The sequence below is a fragment of the Dama dama genome, chromosome 24, assembly GCF_033118175.1.
Source record: "Dama dama isolate Ldn47 chromosome 24, ASM3311817v1, whole genome shotgun sequence".
NCBI lineage: Eukaryota > Metazoa > Chordata > Mammalia > Artiodactyla > Cervidae > Dama > Dama dama.
In genome coordinates this window covers 32,440,691-32,465,217 of record NC_083704.1, presented here as the reverse complement: position 1 = coordinate 32,465,217, position 24,527 = coordinate 32,440,691, and the positions used below count along the sequence as shown (strand labels likewise).

General features: G+C 37.0%; 1 protein-coding gene across 1 annotated transcript in view; it reads right to left on the bottom strand.

Annotated features, from left to right (window-relative positions):
- Positions 1–19,218: 19,218 nt before the first annotated feature.
- CNTN3 (contactin 3) overlaps positions 19,219–24,527 on the bottom strand; it is a 297,915-nt gene continuing 292,606 nt past the window's right edge. Inside the window, exons 20-22 of the mRNA XM_061129162.1 lie at positions 22,425–22,537; positions 21,635–21,803; positions 19,219–19,333 (exon numbers count right to left, since the gene is read on the bottom strand). Of these exons, the coding sequence (XP_060985145.1) occupies positions 19,233–19,333; positions 21,635–21,803; positions 22,425–22,537 (383 nt within the window). The 3' untranslated portion in view covers positions 19,219–19,232. The remainder of the gene's footprint in view (positions 19,334–21,634; positions 21,804–22,424; positions 22,538–24,527) is intronic.

Below are 24,527 nucleotides of genomic sequence, written 5' to 3'. Positions count from 1 at the left end.
AAGAATTCTCAATTGAGGTATATGTCTCATATAATAATTAAAGAGGTTGTGACAGAGCTGTGGAAGGAGTCTAGTAATATAGAAGCCTATTTAAAGTAAAAGTACACTGATATGTCATATGCCTACTATACAGAAATTCTGAAAGTAAATAGTATATGCAGTAAAAAAGCCAAAATTCCTTCTTTTCCTCCTCAAGTATAACCATTTATTGAGGCTGGTATATTTTTTGAAGTATGTATAACCACTGACTAACATTGGGTTCTATATTTTAAAAAGGGACAACAGTCCATGTTTTTCTTTGCAAGTTCTACTTTCTATAGACCCTCAAACTGTATGACAAACACCTTAAATCTGACAATCTATATAATATCAATAATATATATTCTCGTGATTTTGAAGCTGCAAAAAGAAAGAGGTTTAATTTTACTTAAACCGAGAATCAGCAATCTTTTTTTTACCCTGTAAAGGGCCAGATGATATCTTCACCTTTGAGGGTCATATAATATTTGCTGCAACTAGTCAACTCTGTCATTGTAGCATGAACACAGTCAAAGGCAATACGTAAACTCATAGGAATGGATGTGTTCCAATAAAACTTTATTTACAAAAAACCTGTTGAGGATCAACTTCGCCTAAGGGTTCTGTTTGCTGAGCCTTATTTTAGATCACTTTTCAGTATCCAACACTAGTTCCTAGTCCCCTAAGCCAGACAGCATTTACATGAACTTTATATCCTTGTGCAAACGCATGCAAACTGCAGATTTCACAGACTTTTAATTTCTAAAGGCACACAATTGCCAAATGATGAGTAAAACACTGTCATAGGGCAAACAAAAGGCATCTTGAATATAACTGGCCCCTGTGGATAGAATCCCAGTAGACTGTTACTTTATCAAGAGAAAATGGCACATCATTTATTCTTCATTAAATGAAAAGAACAAAACCTACTCAGAAAATATATTAAAAGCATGTGCATATTAAGTGAAAAAAGAAATAGATGAGGTATGGCAGCAAAAAGAACTATGTCAGTGCATTTTATTGATCATTAACCTTTTGCTTTAGGAGGCATTTGAAAACAACAGAGAAGTTTGTTATTGGTTTGGCATGAAACCTCTAATGATGCATGAGAATATATGCTCAAAAATGTCAAAGGTCACTAGAATCACATATTGGCAGATAAAATGTTTTTGATACTGTGTTATATAGAAGTAAAAGGGCAACAAGCTCATTTTGATTGTAATGCTCGCTGGGGAAGTTTTGTGGTACTTCATAAAGTAAAGTTAAAATTGAATGTGGTACAATGTAACCTTGACCTTTTCCCTACACACCATCAAATAACATTTTGCTAAAATAACAATGTCATGGATGTATTTCTTACCAAGTATTCATTAAAAATGTCAAGCATCATCCAAAATTGTTATATTAATGGTGGTTCAACCATTTACCAGTGTAGAATTTTTTGTCAAAAATTGGAAAACCAACTCACCGATAGACAGAGACATAGGTGTCTATCTTAGACAAAGTTCTCCCCCAATTTACTCATTCTGTGACTGCAAATGTCTAAAATATTTCCATGAATGGTATTTTATCTAAGCTATTAAAACAGTACAATAAATTTGATTGAACCTACTTTTCTAGAACCAAAAAAAGGGTCTAAGGAAAATAGGGATCTGCAAAGTTTCCTAAGATTGCATACTTTTTAAAGATCACCAAATAAACATTGGAATAAAAAAAATAAATCCTACCATCCTCAGAACATTATACCTAAAGGAACGGATCTGGATTTCTTGAGTTGCTTTATTTGGAAAATAATTCAACACTCTCTGTTCAAATAAAATCAACTTACAAAGTTAAGCTCTAGAGGTGTGTTAATTGGATAAACATAGAAATGAACTTTAGACCAAAAATAGTAACTTAGTATTAGGGTAGGATAGATTTCCTGATTTTTATTGACAGTGATCTACAATCTATCTGAAGAGAATACAACACTTATAACATGTGGTATAAATGAGAATACCAAATACACAGTAAAAGAAAATTACCCTTATGCATTCTCCTATTGAGACTTTTTAATGAGATGCCCTGTGAGTTTTACTTTCACACAAAAAACAAAAACAAAATAAGACATCATCCTGTGTTTCTAGTTTTCCCATATCCTCCCCTATTGAATTCATTAACACTGTAATTGATCTTGACACCAGAATCTCACAGGTATTTCATTTCCATTCCTCTTTATCACCCTTTTCATTTTCTACTCCAGTCTGCACAACCAAAAGTCTTACTGTTACAATCACACTGACCTCCCAACTGGCCTCCCCACTTTAAACCATTTAACACACACTGGCCAATTTGATTCTTCTAAAACTATCTAGATCATACCACTCTTATGCTTAAATATTAGATCGTTTTCCACTTTACTGCATATAAAATCCAACTTTCTTATGACAAGTCTACAAGATGTTTGCATATTTCATCTGATATTATTTTCTCTTGTTCAAACGCTATTCTTGCCTCAAAGTCTTTAAATGCTTTCTCTGTTTGGAAATGTGAAGTAAAATTCACATTGTATGGCAATACAAGAAAAAATTATATGTAAAATTCGTTCTTTGCCCTTTCCCCCTGGCTGTGCATCGTGTATCTGAATTACACATGAACCGAACCTCCTCCTCTGGCAGAAATGCCTGCTCAACCGTGAAGACCAATACCCTCTAGCATCAACAAGAATCAACCAGACAACTCTTCAAAAAACTAACATTCCTTCCTGATCTTGTAAGGGGTCACATGACCCACCGGAAAGACACTTAGATCAGGATTACATAAACTGTCAATAATATGTCATTTGATATAGCCTCCTCTGCCTCAAAAACTTACGTGACTGTTTCTTGATTTCTAATTGATAAAACTGAGTACCTGCCTGCTCAGTCGCTTCAGTCACGTCTGACTCTTTGTGACCCCATAGACTGTAACCCACAAGGCTCCTCTGTCCATGGGGATTCTCCAGGCAAGGATAATAGAGTGTGTTGCCATGCCCCCTTCTAGGGGATCTTCTTAGCCCAGGGACTGAGCCTGTGTCTCCAGCACTGCAGGCATATTCTTTATCACTCAGCCACCGGGGAAGCCCAGTACTCACGAGCTTTCTGAGATGCTGTTCATAATCATCAAATTTGGCTCAAATAAAATTTTCCATCTCTTTGCCACAAATGATTAATTTCTCAATGACAACAGATTATCAGGTATTAATGAATGAATGAGATACACATAAAGGATGAAAGTTCTGCAGATCCAAGGATAAAATAATGACAATATAAGAAAGGCATGCACACACAGAACTAGATATTTTATAATTAAAGCCTCACGTCCTAATAAGGCATTTTTTGAAAATGTCATAATTACAATCAGCTATTAAATGCAGACACACAAGGGAGGGAAAATATTATAAGAGCAAAAATTCAAAGACTTTTATGCTGAAAAAACATAAGAAAGCTTAAAATCAGAATGATTTTATGTAACTGATTTTATGGCCCCAGATTCAACAGGAGCCTGATTAGAAACATTCCTCTATCAAAATGTCATCTCAGTAAATTCAGTGCACTCCAAGCTACACCAGACTATGCACTGTGCTTTATATGGGTTCCACATTAATTCTTAGAACAACTTGACTGAGGTGCTATGACCATTGTCCTCATTTTGCAGATTAGGGAATCTTGAGTCTCTTATCTCAACAGGCTATAAAAATAATACTTCAGCAAATCATCAGCGAGGCTAATAGAAAAGAAGACACTGCAGATTTCACTGCTGTGTCTAACCATTTATGAATCTTAGTTTAACTTCTGTCTCTTGCTAGAGAATGGAGAGACTGTGGAATCCCCAGTTAATTAAGGGAAAGGACATTTCATGTCTTTCCCCATAATTCACACAGAAATGTCAGTTATTAGAGACTGGCATCAGAAGCAACAGGACTGAGAAGATGACATCAGACTAAAAGATGGGAGAGACGATTCCAGAACTCTTATTAATTCATTTAATTATTTTATTTATTGATTCTCTACCAGCTACCAAGAAGAATGCCTACCTCTGAGTTACAAAGATGAAGAAAATGTATTTCCTGCCCTAGATTCAGTGACTTGCTCAGTCATTTGAGCAGAGACAAGTAAACTAGTGATAAAAATAATGCTGTGATAACTTCTATAATAAATGGTATTTATGGAACACTTTAAGAGTTAAATATATACCTAGCTTCTGAGTAAAGGAAACAGTGCAAATCCAGTTGACATCAGATGCTCTTTTATAAGAAAGTAGGGAAACGTTGAAAACACAACTCATGAAATAATTATACACATCTTAGTATATATTAATAGATACATAATCAAAAACCAGTTTTCAGAAGGAAATAAAAAAAATTGCTGTGAAACAAGAAAATTTACTTTATTACTGTTTCACTATTTACTTACTTATCCCACTCACCAAATTCATACCATATTGCTATTTATTTTAGACATAAAGCTGTCAGATTAATGCATGCTCTCATGCAAAACTTTATCCTCGATTGTCTGAATTTAATTCCTAAGTGCCACTGCCTGACAGATGGTTTCAACTTTTCTATTCTCACAATAGACAAGTTTACCCTTTTCAGGAAAACAATCTAAATTTGATTTCCAATAATTCTTAAGGATAAATTAGTGACTACACAACATAGCTATAAAATGTCCAGGATATCTACGCAAAATACTTGACAGTCAATTGTCTTGTAAACCAAGTGATATTTCTATACTGACAAGTCAAATTTAAAGCATCTTTTCAAATTAACATTGCTGGGAATATAGACATTATTGTAAATACAAATATTTGACAAAAGCATTTCTATTCCTGAAATATTTATTTATGACTTTAAAAGTTTATTTCCTTTCTTATACTTGATTCAAATATATTTCTCTTTGTTGATATTTGTATAACACTGATTATTATATACTCCCATGCTTAAAAACTATTTTAAAATTTCAATATAATTTCTAGGTTCAGTTTGCAACATTCTCTTGTCTTTTTCATGCTTGTTTTATGTCATACCAGATTTTTAGAGGTTAAAGTTTAAAAAGTTAAGGGATATAAAGAATAAAAATATTTCATAGTGAATACATGATTTATATACACCATACATACTAATTATATATTATATACATCTTTAGGAAAATAAAAATGAAACAGTATGATATATACAACACCAAGATTTTGCAAAACATAGCTTTCCCTCAGGCCCCAGCTAGTAACCTTAACATGACGTTAGGGCCTCCAAGCCAAGCAAGCATTTCAGAAATTCCTTTAACCTCTTCTGATTAATCACCCAATCTCTCCATAAGGAACTCCTCCTTTCACACCCCTGCTCCTTTGTCTAATATGCAATTTAACCTGTGCTTTATTGCATTATTCAAATTATGAGCCCATTCTTTTCCTGTTTCACTTGGCTCCAAGAATGATGATTTAAGATTCAGTTCAGTTCAATCGCTCAGTTGTGTCCGACTCTTTGCGACCCCATGGACTGCAGCACACCAGGCCTTTCTGTCCATCAACTCCTGGAATCATCATTACTCAAACTCATGTCTGTTGAGTCGGTGATGCCATCCAACCATCTCATCCTCTGTCATCCCCTTCTCCTCCTGCCCTCAATCTTTCCCAGCATCAGGGTCTTTTCAAATGAGTCAGCTCTTCGCATCAGGTGGCGAAAGTATTGGAGTTTCAGCTTCAGGATCAGTCCTTCCAACAAACACTCAGGACTGATCTTCTTTAGGATGGACTGGTTGGATCTCCTTGCAGTCCAAGGGACTCTCAAGAGTCTTCTCCAACACCACAGTTCAAAACCATCGATTCTTTGGCGCTCAGCTTTCTTTATAGTCCAACTCTCACATCCATACATGACTACTGGAAAAACCATAGCCTTGACTAGACGGACCTTTGTTGGCAAAGTAATGTCTCTGCTTTTTAATATGCCATTTAGGTTGGTGATAGATTTTCTTCCAAGGAGCAAGCATCTTTTAATTTCATGGCTGCAGTCACCATCTGCAGTGATTTTGGAGCCCAGAAAAGTAAAGTCAGCCACTGTTTCCTCATCAATTTGCCATGAAGTGATGGGACCAGATGCCATGATCTTAGTTTTCTCAATGTTGAGCTTTAAGCCAACTTTTTCACTCTCCTCTTTCACTTTCATCAAGGGGCTCTTTAGTTCTTCACTTTCTGCCGTAAGGGTGGTATCATTTGCATATCTGAAGTTATTCGTATTTCTCCCGGCAATCTTGATTCCAGCTTGTGCTTCATCCAGCCCAGTGTTTCTCATGATGTACTCTGCACATAAGTTAAATAAGCAGAGTGACAATATACAGCCTTGACGTACTCCTTTTCCTATTTGGAACCAGTCTGTTGTTTCATGTCCAGTTCTATCTGTTGTTTCCTAACCTGTATACGTATTTCTCAGAAGGCAGGTCAGGTGGTCTGGTATTCCCATCTCTTGCAGAATTTTCCACAGTATATTGTGATCCACACCGTCAAAGGCTTTGGCATAGTCAATACAGCAGAAATAGATGTTTTTCTAGAACTCTCTTGCTTTTTTGATGATCCAGTGGATCTCTGGTTCCTCTGCCTTTTCTAAAACCAGCTTGAACATCTGGAAGTTCACGGTTCACATATTGCTGAAGCCTGGCTTGGAGAATTTTGAGCATTACTTTTCTAGTGTGTGAGATGAGTACAATTGTGTGGTAGTTTGAGCATTCTTTGGCATTGCCTTTCTTTGGGACTGAAATGAAAACTGACCTTTTCCACTCCTGTGGCCACTGCTGAGTTTTTCCATATTTGCTGGCATATTGATTTAAAATTAGTAAAGGAAAACTTTTCACTCATAACCAGAAGCTTTTCTGTGTGAATCAAGAAAAGCTTCATTTGAAACCCACCTTGCTGGCTGCCATAGCTATGAGCCCATAAAGGAAAACATACTCAAACCACCCCTAAGAAAACAATGCTGTGATAAACGAATCTGAAATGTAAATCTGAGATGAAGCCTGAAGACAACAGGGTCCATATTTTAAGAGTGTATAGCTCAACCTCCATGTGAGACTTACAAACTATACTTCAACTAAGAAAAAAAACTAAATAATAAAAATCAACATGAGGAAAAACAAATTCTAGGAGTCAAACCCCTGATTCATGCTAAATAAATGTAAGAAGTTTATGAGTGAGGAAACATTTTCTTAAAATATTGAATTTTATTGAAGTATAATTATCTTACAGGGTAAGTACATAATGACTCAATATTTATATAGAATACACTCCATAGATAGTTATTATAAGAATCTTGAGGAGGGTTTTGTGTTTTACCATCACAAATACTCATTCCCTTGAATCGGGAAGATAATGTTTCTTCTTCTTTATCTCAGTTCTAGAGAGAGGCTTCAAGGAGTTCACTTTACGTGTCATCTGTATTTTGAAAACATATTGGATTGATGTGTGTGTGGCTGAGCAGGACCCTATGGGGCCTTTCCAGGACAGACTCCTCCTGCTATGTCCTCTGCCTGCCTCTTATTTGTAGAAAAGCTGCAGCCTCCTAGGCCTCTTCTGAGTCCCAGAAGTCTGGCTGAAGAATTAATAACTGAAAGGATGTGAACATGAAGTGACAAAGATATCTGTCAGCGGCTTCCCTGGCGGTCCTGCCGATGAATCGCCTGCCAATGCAGGGGTCACAGGTTTGGTTGATTGCCAGTCCAGGAAGATCTCACATGCCGTGGGGCAACTAAGCCCATGAACCACCACACAGAGCCAGCCCTCTAGAACCCGAGAGCACTACTGAGCCCATGTGCTTAGAGCTCACGCTCTACAAGTGAAGCCGCCACAGTGAGAAGTCTGCACGCCACAACTAGAGAGGAGACCCCGCTCATTGCAACAAGAGAAAGTGCAAGAGCAGCAACAAAGCCTCAGCCACAAATAAATAATTTTTTTTTTTTTTTTAAAGAATAGCAGTTGGACCAGCCTAACTGGTAAGCATTTAAATAGTCTATCAGCCACATGGAAATCACAGAATATTTACTTCCTCCCTGAAGTACACAGGTAACGCTATTTGATGCACAGTCCCTGAGTTGTTTTACAGATGCTGAAGCCCCGAGCAAATGGAAGAAGTCAACTGCTTGATGACCATGAACACACAGCCCCCAGATGGGCTGAAGCCTGAGGACTGACAATGTAAATCCTGTGACATCACCCTTGCTACCTCACCTCAACCAGTCAGAGAACTGTGCAGAGCTGGTCACATACCCTGTAACTTCCCTCCCTCACTTTGCCTTTAAAAATGCTTCCCTGAAATCCAGTAGAGAGGTTGGGTTTTTAGAGCATGTGCAGCCTGGACTCATTGTACAACACCTACAATAAACACTACATCTTCCTTTACCACAAGGAGTTAGTAGATTGGCTTTACCACATGAGGGCAAGTGGACCCAAGTTTGGTTCAGTAACATGTTTCCCACATGGGATTATCTGAAGGACAAGTTGTCCAGCCTGCCTTCTGAGCTGCAATATACAACATAATGACTACAGTTAACAATGACATATAGTATATATGAATGTTCTTAAATTCTGAGTTCTCTCCATAAGAAAAATATTTTTTTTCCCTTTTCTTCTTATCTTTATGAGATGATGAATGTTAACTACACTTGTGATCATCATTGTATGACACGTTAGTAAAATCATCATGTTGTACACGTTAAACTTATACTGAAGTGAAGTACAAGTCACTCAGTCCTGTCCGACTCCTTTCCCTTCTCCAGGGGATCTTCCCAATCCAGGGATCAAACCCAGGTCTCCTGCATTGCAGGCAGATTCTTTACTATCTGAGCCACAAGGGAAGCCCAAGAATACTGAAGTGGGTAGCCTTTCCCTTCTCAAGTGGATCTTCCCAACCCAGGAATCAACCTGGGGTCTCCTGCATTGCAGGCAGATTCTTTACCAACTGAGATATCAGGAAAGCCCCCCAAACTTATACAACTATGTATCAATTATATCTCAAAAAAAAATCCAGAAAATAACAAAAATAACAAGGTAATAAGTCAAAAATAAGATGCTTTACAGTTATATCCCGTGAGTCTTGCTTGATTGTTTTGTGGTATAAAAGAGTTACACCACTTTTTTTATATATACCTAAGTAAATCATGAATCATGGAATGCACTATTTTAATTAAGGTGAATATTTTAACAAAATTAGCATGGGTAAGGCTAAATACACCTTATATTATAACTCCTAATCTCAATACTGCCACTTCATTCCAGAGATAACTACTATTTTTGATTTAATACATTTTCTTTCAGACCTGTGGTATTATAATGAAAGTATATCCATTGAAAATATCACTTACATTTTCACATGATTAGAACCATTCATTTTTTTCATCTTTATATTTACCTATAACTCCCAAAACTTTCACTGGGGGAGGCAGTCAGGAAAACTTGACTGCTGGTTGACCCACAAGCTAGACCTGGGCAGCTGGAGGCTTCCCATCCCATTTACCTTGTCTTGGTACATGTGTTCAATTTGCCTTCCCTGTTCCTAGAAGCTGCTCCAGGGATACAGCCTCAAAAGAGGACTAGGGCAGTGACAAATCCACTTAGGCACTCTATACAAACATTTAACCTCTGTCTGGTGGGCAAGGAGATCTCTTCTTGCAGCTATCCAAGATAAGCCTCCTTCTATGTTCTCCTGCTTATTATTATTATAAACCTGCCACCTAGGAATCTGGATGATATGCCTTTTCCTTTGGTCTCTCACACCCTCCAACTATTTCAGATTAAACCCAGGAAGCTCCTAAGGAGGTTATGATGCAGCAATCTGTCTTGCATATTTTTTACTTGCAGATTTCTTTTTAAGTACTCCATGCTAATCCTCAGCATCTATTTATCATATCACATTTAATAGTTTTCCTTCTTGTGGACTTCTAAATTGTTCTTTTCTTTTTTCCTTTCACAGACAATGAGTATCCTTCTTATACTATTAATAAAGCATTTTGATGTAAATCTCACAGTTTATAAATTCTTAAGGCTAAAAGATAAATACTTTAGATTCATTCTTTCATAGATCTTAATCATGATGTCTGGTTTTACTTTGCACATTATTTGTCTTATTAAGAAACAGTTTTGTCTTGTCTCAGATATTCTTTACTCATTTGTATTTTAGAACATTGGATATCAAATCTGATGGTTCATTTTAATCGGCTCATTAGACAAAAATCTCTAGATGCCTTGCCTTATCCTGAGAGACTCTGATTCAAGACACTTGGGGCGGAGCCCAATTCTGATACTTTGGTTTGAAAGACCATAATACAAAAAGAAGACCTAAAGACACACTCCTCCTTCTGTTAACCTTGTCTTAAACAAAATTCTCAGGGTAAGTTATTTTCACGCATATGCTATGCTCTGCCATGACAGCAGTATCTAGATAGTAACCTCTGATGTCCTAATACAGAAAAACTGTGGGACTTGCTGGTATTTCTAACTACTGATACCATCTATACATCACAAATAGCTGTGCACAGGGCCTAGGTTTGGCCTGGGAAACACAGGATTTTCAAGGAAGAGCCAAGAAAAAAATCCATAGTATATGCTGGTAGAAAGGCACTCAAAGATTTTTCTATCTCAAAGTTAGCGGCTGGAAAGCTTCCTGGGGTTTTTTTTTTTCCTGCTGTTGGAAAAGGGATCTTAGGTTTGTTCAAGTAAAAGAAAAATATCCAGATCCATATGTTTAGTTAAGGTACCACTCTCCTAGAGAGCATGTTAAAAAGCAGAGACATTACTTTGCCAACAAAGATCTGTCTAGTCAAAGCTATGGTTTTTCCAGTAGTCATGCATGGATGTGAGTGTTGGACTATAAAGAAAGCTGAGCTCCAAAGAATTGATGCTTTTGAACTGTGGTGTTGGAGAAGACTCTTGAGAGTCCCTTGGACTGCAAGGAGATCCAACCAGTCCATCCTAAAGGAAATCAGTCCTTAATATTCATTGGAAGGACTGGTACTGAAGCTGAAACTCCAATACTTTGGCCACCTGATGTGGGAAAGATTGAAGACGCGAGGAGGAGGGGACGACAGGAGATGGTTGGATGGCATCACCAACTCAATGGACGTGAGTTTGAATAAACTCTGGGAGTTGGTGATGGACAGGGAAGCCTGGCAGGCTGCAGTCCATGGGGTTGCAAAGAGTTGGACACGACTGAGCAACTGAACTGAACTGAACTCCTTAAAATCAGGATGTCATGATTAAACTCTGTTTTCATGTTAGAGTCTTACTCAAATTCTCAAAAAGAATCTCATAAACAAGAATAAGCCTGAAGATATTCCAGGGGGCTCATACATGTTTTATTCATAAAAATTTGAAGGTATCTAACAGTCATGTTTTTCCTTTATTGAAATAGAAAGGCTTTAAAACTAAAACACTCAGATGGGAATATGCTATTGGAGAACAGGGAGAAAACAGTTAATTTTTGGTGCACTTTTTTCCCTTAAGAATACCATTTTGTTTCAAGGAAAAAAATAACTGGAATAGAACACTTAGGGATGCACGGCCCTAAAATTATTTTACATATGACCACTTTGTGAAAGTGTTCTGAATCAGTAAGGAACGAACGCTACTTTTCCTTTTTGATCTCCCTTTTAAACCCAAGAAAAAGCTGTGGGTATCTCTTTTCAATATGGTGTTTTATGTGTCAATTTTCACCCTGAGCAACAAGCAAGTCTACACATGGGGTCAATGAAAACGATAAACTAAATGAAACTTCAAGTATTACGAAATTAGCACTCACCTTCTCAGTTCTGTAATATTTAAGATGGGAGAAAAGCAGAACTGGTTCTAAGTTCAGAAAGCCGAGGGCTTCCCTTCCCAGGCAGAGTGGTAACCACATTCTCTGTATTATTTCCTTTATTTATCACACACCAGAGACAGGCACATCCCACCTTCTTTTCATAGGTGAGGAAAGGGATTTTGAACGCTCAGGCACTGAGCTTGAAAGCCCCAGGCAAGGGAGAGGCAGCTTCGGGCATTACAGGCTCTCTGATTTGAAAGCACATCATTGTAATCGTTTCCTAAACCCTCCTACACCAACCCTTCTAAAACATGATTTCAGTGTACCTACCAAGACCGGATGCTCAGCTCACAGGTCTGCACCACTTTTCCACCAGTGTGTTGCTCAGATCTGGAAATTCTTTCCCCTCACTGCCCCTGAGCAAGCACCTTCCGCTTGCCTACGACCTTTCAGTCTCCGTGCTTCTCTCCTGAGCAGCTGGGGCTCATCTACATTCGAAAACACCTGTAGCCACTTAGCTGCCTTTTCAATGAGGCGCTCTGCAGAATGATCTCCATAGAACTTAGCAAGCCTCTGAGTAGAAGTATGGGTATGTGTCGTTTTAAAGAAAATTCTCTGAAGGTAGTGAACAACCTTTCAGTGAAAGGTACATGTCCCTGAAAATAAGTGAAATGTTTTCAATTAGTATTCAGTTGAGTTCAGTCACTCAGTTGTGTCCAAATCTCTGCAGCCCCATGGACGGCAGCACGCCAGGCCTCCCTGTCCATCGCCAACTCCTGAAGTTTACTCAAACTCATGTCCATTGAGTCGGTGATGCCATCCAGCCATCTCCTCCTCTGTCGTCCCCCTTTCCTTCTGCCTTCAATCTTCCCCAGCATCAGGGTCTTTTCCAATGAGTCAGTTCTTTGCATCCGGTGGCTAAAGTATTGGGAGTTTCAGCCTCAGCATCAGTCCTTCCAATGAATATTCAGGACTGATTTCCTTTAGGAGGTACTGGTTGGATCTCCTAAATGGAAAACCGCTTCAGTATTTTTGCCTTGAGAACCGCATGAACACTATGAAAAGGCAATTAGTATTACCCCGGAAAATATTCCTAGGACTTACTCTCCCCTGTGCCTTTTCTTTAGACTCAAACCTTGGCCTAGATCTATTGTTTTCTCTTTTCTCTCTCTCTCCACGATCATTTCACTACTATATCAATGAATCTCCCGAGCTATGGCAACTAGATTTTTCCCCCCATTCTGCATTCCTTAGCATCTCCTCTTACAGGAGAGGGGGAACCCAAGGAGAGAATGGCTTTCCTTCCTACCGAAAGGATCTAGTCAGGTGTTGCAAATTAAGATAAATGCGCTTAATTTCTAAAGTAGGAAAGCTTTTCTTCATGTGGTAGCAGGAGCCAAAAAAATAATCCCTGACACGTGCAATCCTAGCAGGACTTAGTCTGTCACTCATGGGCTGTGGTCCTGGCAGATGAAAGGAAATTGCTCTAGGTAAGGACACCAAACTAAGAACTGTCCTCAAAATGGGGCTCTCAGGTAGTCTTGCCATGATTTCTTTTTACTCTATACATTCCTCTGTGCCAAAGCTCTGTAAAAATTCTCAGCTCCTCTTGCTCTTCAGACTAACATCTGGAACCTTCTCTGTAGCCAAACAAACTGTAGTAGGCCAAAGACACTGGTTTTAACTTAATTACATGAGGAACAAGTATGAGGTCATAAACAGGCCTGACTGACTTAAGGCAGAAGCGGTGACATTTTAGTCTGAGATTTAACCTCTTTCTGAATAACATCCTCTGAATAGTGTTACCGGACTTACCTGTGACAACATTCTGAGCTACCTGCCATTTGGATCTTGTTTTGAGAGAATAAGGATTGCCACTAACAGAGACCAAGTGCCTGAAATGTACCCAGTATTTTGGTATAAGCCCTATAAATATTACTTTAGTTCTCACAATTACCTGAGCATGTATTTTATAATATCTTTCTCATCCTCAAATTACTCTTTAGTCCTTTCCTTTGCTTTATAACTCACATGGAACCTCCATAAAAGGACACATCTTGTCCCAATACCAGTATCTGAAACTATGGATGAAATAAGGAACTACCATTGGAGGTTTAATACTGTTTGTGTATTTTGCAAGTAACCTTTGAGGAATAATTTAGCATTTAAAACCCAATCATCATAATATTATTAGACTCTCTTATTGAGTACCCATTAACCAAACATGATAAAAGCTTACCGTGATTGGATCATGTCCTCTTATCATGACTATTCTTCAAGGCAGGTCCTTCCTTTCATTGGTGTCTTTTAGAGATAAGCATTGTATCTCAGAAAGTTTAACCTGCCTGCACAAGGTCACAGTTGTTTAGAGACATGCCTACGGTTCCAACCCAGACCTACTACTGAGAATAAATGTTCTTAACCACTATGTCACACTTCCTTCTTTCCAATTTGGTCAACTTTCCCAATAGAGATGATCTAGTGCTTTTATTTCAAAGACATTTAAAATATATTTAAAATGCATTTTAGTCTCCTAATTGGCATATCTTAATGTCTCCAGGGGCAGCATGGAGTGAAAAAGTAGTCAAGTAAAATATTCAAGGGTGAGACAAAATGGTTCACTTAACTGTTAGATGCTGAACATCTAACTATGAGCTGCACACAATGATGAGTGTACTTATTCTGCCACAGTTTATGATCCTGATGAGCATTTCCATATGTGAATCTGAAACTTACTCTTGCAAGGGCAGCCATTCCTGCCTGAAGGCTTTGGAAAAGCCAAAACACCAATCACAGAGAATGGATCCTTCACTTCATCAATAGCCAGTCTCCACCACCACTTCACATTAGCATGGGCATTTACATTAGTCTGTCTCATTTGACTACCTGGCGGTAAAATAATTCTACTAATTTGCTATTCTTATCACTTGTCTCTTTTTTTCCCTAAGTTTTCCCAGGTAACATCCAATTATATGGGATTTAATTCTTTTCCTTCCCCATGGTACTACTGATCAAGGTAGAATCATCAGCCTGAAAGATAATTTCAGCAGGCAAAGTAAGATTCAAGAATAAGAATGAATGCTGACAACCAATAGAAATACCCTTTCTTACAAATTTAATTCTGTATCATTCTGGTGCAAGTTCCAGAGGTAATTATCACCTATATGTAAACCAAGACATTAAATTAAGACACAGGGTTCAAATAAAAACAGCAGCAGAAAACCTAACCATTCAAATGAATTATAGTCCTATCTGTTTACATATTTTCTTTCAAAAGTATGGTACAATTTACTAATTGCTAAATTTGTAATTGCTGTTCTGGTAATTTTACCTCCAATATTTACTGAAGTGTATCCAAATGGTAATGAATATCAGTGCAATTTTCATTTTTAAAAAGGGTAAAATACTTTAGAAAAAATGAAACCAGTTAAGATTAATTTTAAATTTAAAAAGAGATGTCATTATAAGAATATGAAACAGTAGGGGTGATTTTAATTAGAAAATAAAACTTGTAACACTCTAATCATTTTTCTTTATTTAACTGAACTATACTCCTAGGTTTTCATTGAAAATGGTAATACTATTGAAAATCAACACAAACCATTTTCATTTTTAAAATGTCTGAAGAAAATTAAACATAACAGCTTGAAAAATATTTTTAAAACAGACAAATATTTTTATAATTTTTACTAAAAGAATTCTGACACTTAGTCAATTTTAGATTGGATAGCCTTCCATGTAAGAATTAGAGACTATCAAAATTCATAGTACCTAAAAGAAGTCTTCCTAGGTGTTTGGTTCTCCAACTTGAATTATCAATAATAGCAGCAGAACAAATTATACTACAAATTGGCATTAGAGATACTTATTTGGGATCTCTAAATCTAATGGATCTGATTTTCAGAGAGATTAAAAACTTAATCATGCCTCCGACTCGGTGATTTGCAGCCAGATTGCCTGGGTTAGAATCCCTTTTTACTGTGTCCCTGCTGGGATGATCTGGTACGGTATCCTTAATCTTCCTGAACCTTGGTTTCCTCAGTTGTAGAAAGGGCTTGATAACGGTATCTAGTTAAGAAGATGGCTGTGTAGATGAATTGAGAAAAGAAAAACAGTTAACCTCAGAATCTGGAACATAGAGAGTGAAGACAAGTTAACAGCATCAATATTACATGACGATGAAACGTTAATCTGATACTAGAATCACTTTACTCTCTCTTCTAGGAACTCCTGGAATCATGTACCTTTCTTCTTAGTAGAATGAGACCAAAGGAGGGCCCTGAACGTATATAAGGCCACCTTCAAACACTGTCTTTTGTCTTCCAGTGTCATATAGTTACCTACTGATGCGAAGACGAATGCTAAGAGCGTGACTCTAGGCACTCAGGCACATCATTTTGTTTCCTAACTCTCAACAGGTAACACCAATAACTGCCATTTTCTTAAGAGTGGAAACTTCCACAAAGAGCAGTCACTGAAGATTTGACAACCCTGAGACAATAATACCCATGGGGCTGGTTTGGATGGTTTCTAATCTGCTTCTGCACATTCCCCAGTTCTTTGACCTTTATTTGCATGTTCAGTCCCTCAGTCATGTCTGACTCTTTGCAACCTCATGGATGGTAGCCTGCAAGGCTCCTCTGTCCATGAGATTCTCCAGGCAAGAATACTGGAGTGGGTTTGCCATGCCCTCCTTCAGGGCATCTTCCTGACCCAGGGATCAAACTCACTTTTCCTGCACTGGCAGGTGGATTCTTTACCACTGAGCCACCAGGGAAGCTGAAGTTACAGTAATACAACCAGTACAACTAGACTTAAAATCATAGCCACACACAAGTGTGCACACACATGCATTCTCACACCCTGGCACAAGCCCTACACATACTTTTCCCACTGAATTCTCCTGCCTCTAAATATACCTTGGGTTTTCATGTAAGAAAATGATCAAATTATTATTTCATGTCTAATTTTCCTTACATCAATGATAACATTTAAAACTCTTTACTAACTAAAAATAATCTTTTTCTGCTACATGTATTCAAACACTTAGTGTATATTATAGCACAAGGATTGTTTAGAAGCAGGTCTCTAACCCTAATACCAAGGAGAAAATTAATGAAGGAGTTGACAAATTGATACCAATATTAAGAAGATATTTGTCAAAAAAGTGGGAGTGGCTGTATCAACCAAATAAAATCAGAAGAAACTAAATACCATAATTCAATAAGAGAATTTTCTGCTTCTCTTTCCTCCCATCTCCCTAAAGCTGATATACCTTTAATAGAGAGGGCATTGTCTCAAATTACTTTCATGAGGTTATAAAAAGATAAAAGGTTAAAAGATAGAATGACAAAAAGGAGACTGAAAGATATAAGAAATGATAGAATCAGAACAACTATTATTTTGCCCTCTTATTTCCCCCTTAAATTGTTCTTTTTGACCATAACACAATTAACATCACACATTGACCATAACACAATTTGACCATCACACAATTAATCACAATAGGCATTTGCTTTTTATAAATTTTATTAGAATAATAAAAAATAATACATACAGATAACCATAGGATACACACACAGGAATTTAAAGGTAAATGTCATACTTTTCAATATGAAACAAAGCACCTATCTCATGGAGATATATTTCTAGAAACACCATGAAACAAGAGATTAATCATCTTGAAAATGAAAACTATAGGAACATATTATAGGAATTACTAAGTAATAAAAAGGTACAACTCCATTACATGTTGCATAAAATACAGGTATTGGAGAAAGTGTTTCCCCACTTTTTGACCTGAAATAACAATGGTCATATGAAATCTACTTGTTCAGATTTTTTTCTAGATATATACACTATGTACAGACCTTCCAGAGAAAAGTTATAAATATTTTTCTTCTTTGTGTATAATGATGTTATCTTAAAAGGAATCTCTAAATGTAAAGTAATGCTTTATGGTGATATCAGAATTTTGCTAATATGTATTCTCTTTTGATATCTGTTGGTTTCAAATTCAGGTATCTTTGCAAAGAACAAGTTCCTGCAAAATGTGAAACTGTTGGAAAGAGGTAAAAAATTGATTTTGCAATGTTTAACACTCAATCTGCTGATTTTCTTATATTTTTAACATATTGCTATGAAGTCATGTCTTTGACAATCCTTTGAACGCAATGCATTGAGAGACTGAGTCATACATATCAAAGTCAGCAGCATGGCCATGGTTCTATTACAAATTTAGCTCAGGAGCTAAAAATCCTGCCAGACTCACTCTGATAGACTGTTGGACTTCATTAAAAAACCATCTCCACCATCCAAAAAAGAGTCCCGTAATGGAATCAAAAATTGGAAATGAAGGATCATGTGAATTTTGTATAATATATGGGTTAAGATTCAGGTCATTTCTTATTTCCTCCACCAGGTTTTAATAAAACCTGAAAGCTTGTTCATAGATGTGAAGGAAATGATTCCTTTTAATTTTATTTCATTTTTTAAAACTTTTGAGAAAAGGATAGAATGTGATCAAGTCAATATAATATCATGGAATGAAAAAGAAAGCATTACCTACAATGGAAACTTTTTTTAAAGTGCAACCTTTAAAAATATGACAGGTTCTCATGACTTTAATATTATTAAATAAACTCACACTAATATTTTGTACAGGCTTAGTGCATTAGGGGTAACAAAGCACTTTCAGATTTCCTTCTTTATCTTTTAGCAAGTAGTCCACTGGGCAAAGGCAGATAAGATGGGTATTATTATCTCCACATTTTATGGATGAGTAATTGAGAAGTAGAGTGAGAAAAGTGATTTGTAAACAATCTCACAAACACTCACTAGTATACCTGAACAAAACAGTACACTTCCAAATTCTAGCAGAACATCTCTAACAACATTCTTTTGAATCACATGCACCCTTTTCCAAACAGGGTAATTTTTAAAATGTAATTTTTCATCCTTGAGTATTTCAAATGAGCATTTCAAAATAATATTAACTATATCTTCCAAAGAGTGCTATTACAATGGGAAGAAAGCATTTGGATTACATGAGTTTTTCTCTGTTAATTAAAAAAAAAAAAAAAACCACTACAACCAGTGTATGTGTCTACATGTGTGTACCCATGGTGCATGTGAGTCTTCATCCACAGGCAGTGCCTCAAATCATAGCTTAAGAATGTCTCCATCAAAAATCAGATGTATGTAATATGTAAATTCCTTTGGTTTATCAAGTAAATATTAAGGCATTTCAGATTCCCCTAAAAGGATTTACTGTTTTTTTTCTATTATATTCATATTTTACCTATGTAGAAATTTAAAAATACAGTTGAAAAAAAAAACCATGCATCATCATTGTATTTCATGAAAGCACTTCTTTTGTAACCAATTCAGTTTCCAATAAATAATTAAAAAGTGACTATCAACACAAGGTGTTTACAATAAAGAACATTATTACAGAGACATAACTTGACACAGGGTAGACAGTGGAGATGGCTGACGTACAACCTCTTGCATCCATATCTGTCAAAGATGATAAACAGCTCATTAATGAGAACCATACCAATTTAAGCAACCAGGACAAAAGCAAAGTCTTTCCAATCATAAGCAAATCATATCAGGGACCTAATTTACGACCACAAGTTAACATTAGCTTTCATTTATCAATGTAGCCGATATTATTTGCCATGAGTATCTATAAACAACCTGATGTACTTAAGTTTTCTTAAATGATTCTGGGTTTTGTTTATCTAGCATTATTTAACTTTAATTGAAAGTGGAAAAGCAACTTAATCATTTTGAAAACAACTATACTCTATTACAGACAATTTTGAGCTAATTCAATGGTTTAATTAAAGCTTCATCAGAGAAGGGTTCTGAAAAATCTGTGTTTATTTCTCTTTTATGCATTTCTACATAAATTGTTATGTATAATATAAAACAACATCTTAAAAAAGCAATCAGTAACAAGCTCCATTTTCCTAGAGATGGTTTTGTCTGCACTTAAGAGTGGCAACCTATGCATGCTCAGCGCAGCAGATGTCAGAGGAAAGGCTACTCTTGAGTCGGCAGCCCTCACATGCTAAAATTATGTCTATTCCTGCAAACATACAGAACCCATTCCTGTTGACAGTTCCTCTTTGGCCATGTTGGGCACCAGATATTAGTTGAGGGCACATGGGACCTTCAGTCTTTGTTGCGGCATGTGGGTTCATTAGCTGTGGCATGCAGGATCTGTAGTTGTGGCATGCGAACTCTTAGCTGCAGCATGCTAACCATCAGGGAAGTCCCCATGCTGGATCTTTTAGCTGTAGCATGCAGGATCTTTTTCATTTCGACATGTGGCATCTTTAGTTGCAGTATGCATAATCTCTCTGTGGCATCATGCAGGGTCTTTTAGTTACAGCATGTGGCATCTTTAGTTGTGGCATGCAAACTCTCAGTTGCAGCATGCAAACCACCAAGGACGTCCCCACGCGGGATTTTTAGTTGTAGCATGCAAACTCTCAGTTGTGGCATGTGGGATCCAGTTCCCTAACTAGGGATCGAACCTCAGGCCCCTGGCGTTGGGAGTGTGGTGTCTTAGCCACTCGACCACCGCAGAAGTACCTGGCCGTATTGTAATTTTAATTCTCAACCTTGAGCTATCATAGGAACAGGACAGAATATCTTAATCTTAATTTTAAAATTTAAATACTAACACTAATACTAGCAGTAATAAGCTTAAATTAATTTCTGGTTTTGCTCTACTGAAGTGCATACACTTTTAAAAATGTCTGTAGATCTAAATGGTTTCTACAGATTTTTATGTTGCAGAACTCAGTTCTGAAATAAACATTTCCCATTTTGTTCACATTGGTTACTTGTTTGTTTTTGGTCTAAGTATTGCAGTCTTTTATGCTTTCATGAAAAGATAAAATTCCTCCAAATTTCCACATCTCCCTTTCTCTATATTTGCTAAAGATGTCCCATTTTTGTTTTCCAAAATTACAGATAAGGGTTTTAATCTTGAATGTCCAAGACTATAGATTAGGCAGAGTTCAGTGAAACAAACAAAGTAATTTAGGTTACTAAGGACCAGAGAGTCAAGTATGAAGACAGAATGGTTTCTGCGGTACTTAAATGAGGCCCCCAAAATCCACACTTGAGGTTTAAAAGAAAAGATAAAATGTGTTCTACCGCTGTCACTGATAAAATATGTATGAAAAGTCTGTTTCCCTCAACTCTGAAAGTGTAACTTTATATTGTAATAAAGTAGGCTTCATGTGGATTTTGAAAGGAAAAGTAAGTATGAACTTCCTTTGAAATCAGAAACCAAGAATTTGTTTTAAAAAGTGTTTTCCGATTTGGCCAAAAGTGCGTTATGACCTTAAAAATGTTAAAGTTTCTACTTGGTAAAGAACTGATAAGACATATCTATAATTTCTAAGAGGCAAACAACTGGAATATTAAAGATCTTAAAATTGTTTTGTGGGTTCAACATTGCCCTTGAGAAAAGGAATTCTATTTTTTGAGGAACTCCAAAGGCAAATTTATGCAAAGCTCAGAACACAAAAATTAAACTAATAACATTTGCTAAACATTTCTCAAGGTTTTTTTTTCCCTGTCTTTCAGCTCTTATCATTCTCCTTACTACGCAGTACTCTTGAGGAATTCCTCCTTCCCTCACTTCTCATATTCTAAAACCTTCTCAGCATTCAGATGAAACACATAGTAGAGGAAAAAAAAAAAAAAGGATGGGGCAGGGGGTACGTACAAACAGACTCTCTCTTTTGGGCTCATAACTGATGCTGGGAATTGAGACACTGACTTCGACCAACTTACTGGTTATTCTTGGAATCCTGATCTGTTCACTACTGGTCCCATCCCCGCCATCCGTTGTGGCCTTAACTTCAATAATGTAGTCCTCTTTAACGGGCAGCAAAAGTTCAGCTGAAGTTTTATTTGTGTTCAGCACTTGCACATTATTTTGACTGCTAGTCCTATAGAAAACCTAAAATGCATGAACAAACATATTTTTTTTTACTGTCTGCTTTTATTTTTCCATCACAATTATTCCCCTGATGTTACTTCATTTATATCGGTTGTTTTTCTATACCCACTACAGTATCTGCTGCATTCATAGATCTATCATAGATCTTAGATGAGGGATCAGCACACGGCAGAATCATCAAATCCTCAAAATGAAGGAGGTGGGGAGACTGAACTTCTTCCATGAAACATTCAGCTGGTTGGGTATTTGTAAGGCTTCAGAGACCGGGCAAGGACCTACTGTATTGAGCCTGAACACCAAGGAATCAGAGCCAAAACTATGGATTCACTTTAAGTAGTATATAGATGAGTATCAGAAATAGGAAACAACAAACACTTTACCAACATTTGGCCTAAAATTCCCACATGAGCACAATTATTTCACTTAAATTTATATTTAAGAAATCAGGCGTTTTGGAAAAATATTCTTTTCAAACAGTTTGATATCTGTATGTCAAAAGTAGTTTATAAAGACCATACCATCAACATTTAGGGGAAGAAAAAAAAACTGTTCAAATCTAGCTTCCTTTGAAAAGTACTATCAGAAGTGGGAAAAGAAAGCACTGCAAATTATTCCACTTACTTTATATCCTGTTACTTCTGATTCATTCTCCATGGCTTTCACCTGCTCCCAATTAAGCAACACTTTCGTGTCTGTAGCATTCCAAACAACATTTCCTGGTGGCTGACTGGGAGCTTGAAATGCAAAATGAGAAAAGTAAAATAGATTTGAGCATGGAGTGATATTTTACATACAACACATAGATAAAGGAGGTGGCAGAAGGAAGGCAGAATCTCTTTGGTAACTCATAGTGCATAGGCAGAATCAGAAAAAATAACAGAACAGCTAAATTTCCCTTTACAAAGTCACTTCTAGAACACTGTGAGACCATTCATTTTAGCATATTCATGATACACTTTAGGGCATTTCTTCCCTGGTGGCTCAGTAGTAAAGAATCCATCTGCAATGCAGGAGACATCGGTTTGATTCCTGGGTTGGAAAGATCCCCTGGAGAAGGAAATGGCCACCCACTCCTCGAGAATCCCATGGACAGAAGAACCTGGTGGGCTATATATAGTCCATGGGGTCTCAAAAAGTCAGAGACAACTTAGCAACTAAACCACCATCACCACAGTTATCTCTTGGAAAACTTGTTGATACTGGAGATAAAGAAATTCTTTTATCCACCACTAGAGGGTTGCCTCTTGATGGGCCAGGAAAGGCAGGCAGTGTGGCCTGCTTCATACATCCAGAGGCTGAGAGAAATTGCCAACTGAGCAGATTAAAGTTATAGGAAATGAAGTGCAGATGATTTTTAAGCCAGCCATGTATGATGAGATGAGCAAAATGGGAGGCAATCAAAAATAAAGATTACTTAGATTTATTCCCATGAAGTAATAGCTACACACATGAAAAATTGCAGCAAACAGTCTATATTTTAGTCTTCGTTTTCCAAGTTTAAATCAATTTTTGAGAAAAATAAGGCAAAACACTAAAACGTTAATGAGAACTCTATTACATAATTAATGAAACTCTCTGAGGTTTAAAAACTTGGATTCATAATTTAGTTTCCTCTCATGAACACTAGGCGCAGGGGGAGGGGAGTTTGGTAGCATTTGTCAAGAGCAACATAGGGCACTGAAAAGTCAGTTTCTTAATCACAAAACAGCAAACATAATATTATCCATTTGGCAACAACATCATGATTGCCCAAAACAATGCTGAGATACGTTGTACTTGTAGATTTAGCCACAAAATGTAACTTGGTTAACTGAATTTGTTATGGGAAAATGATATGAAAGATGGGCTATGCTGAGACATTTCTAGCTATCGCTGACTCATGCCATGAGGGAGAGGTGGCTGGATTTACACATGGGAAAAGTGTAAATTTTACACTTTTACCTCAGATACACTGAGGTGACTAATGATGCTAAACAAGACTATTCCCTGCAGATTCTCTGGCTTACTGTCTGTTCTTTCATGCTATTCCACATTGTGTTTAAAAATTGTGATCAAATTTTAGGAGTTTAGGTCAGATCAGAGCATTCAAGTTGCAAAGCTTACATAACAAAACATACATAATGGCAGTTGCCTAGGGTTCCTAATGACTATGTTCTGGGGGCTCCATCCAAATGTTATGAACACACTGTTGTGAGAACAGTTACCAAAATCTGTGATTCCCCATGGCCTAGCAGCACCAGAAAAGGACAGGCTCCATTTGATGCAGTTGAGATAATATACTTCAGCATGATGTGTCCTGTCAAGAGATACCTGCTTGCAGATTAAGGAAAACTTGAGTGATTTTGGTAGAATCATTTATTCCAACAGTAGTCTTGCAGAAGAAGTGACTTCATAGTTTAGCAGTCAGGCTTATTTTGTTTGAGTCCGAGTATCAACAGACTAGCTGAATGAATGCATGCTGAACTGAATACTTTTTGAATGGACAAAAAGAAAAAAAAAATAACAACAACAAAACAGGAAATGGGACCGGGGGAAAATAAAAGCTTCATTCGGGGTCTGATTACTCATTTTCCATATTGGTATTTCTAAGCATCAGATAATCATGTTCCGTTTCCATCATTTTTGTTATTTCTTAAAAAATGAACTTGATTGAACAAAAAAACACATAAACATTGACTTTCAGTTGAGTTCAGCTTAGTCGCTCAGTCAATTCTGACTCTTTGC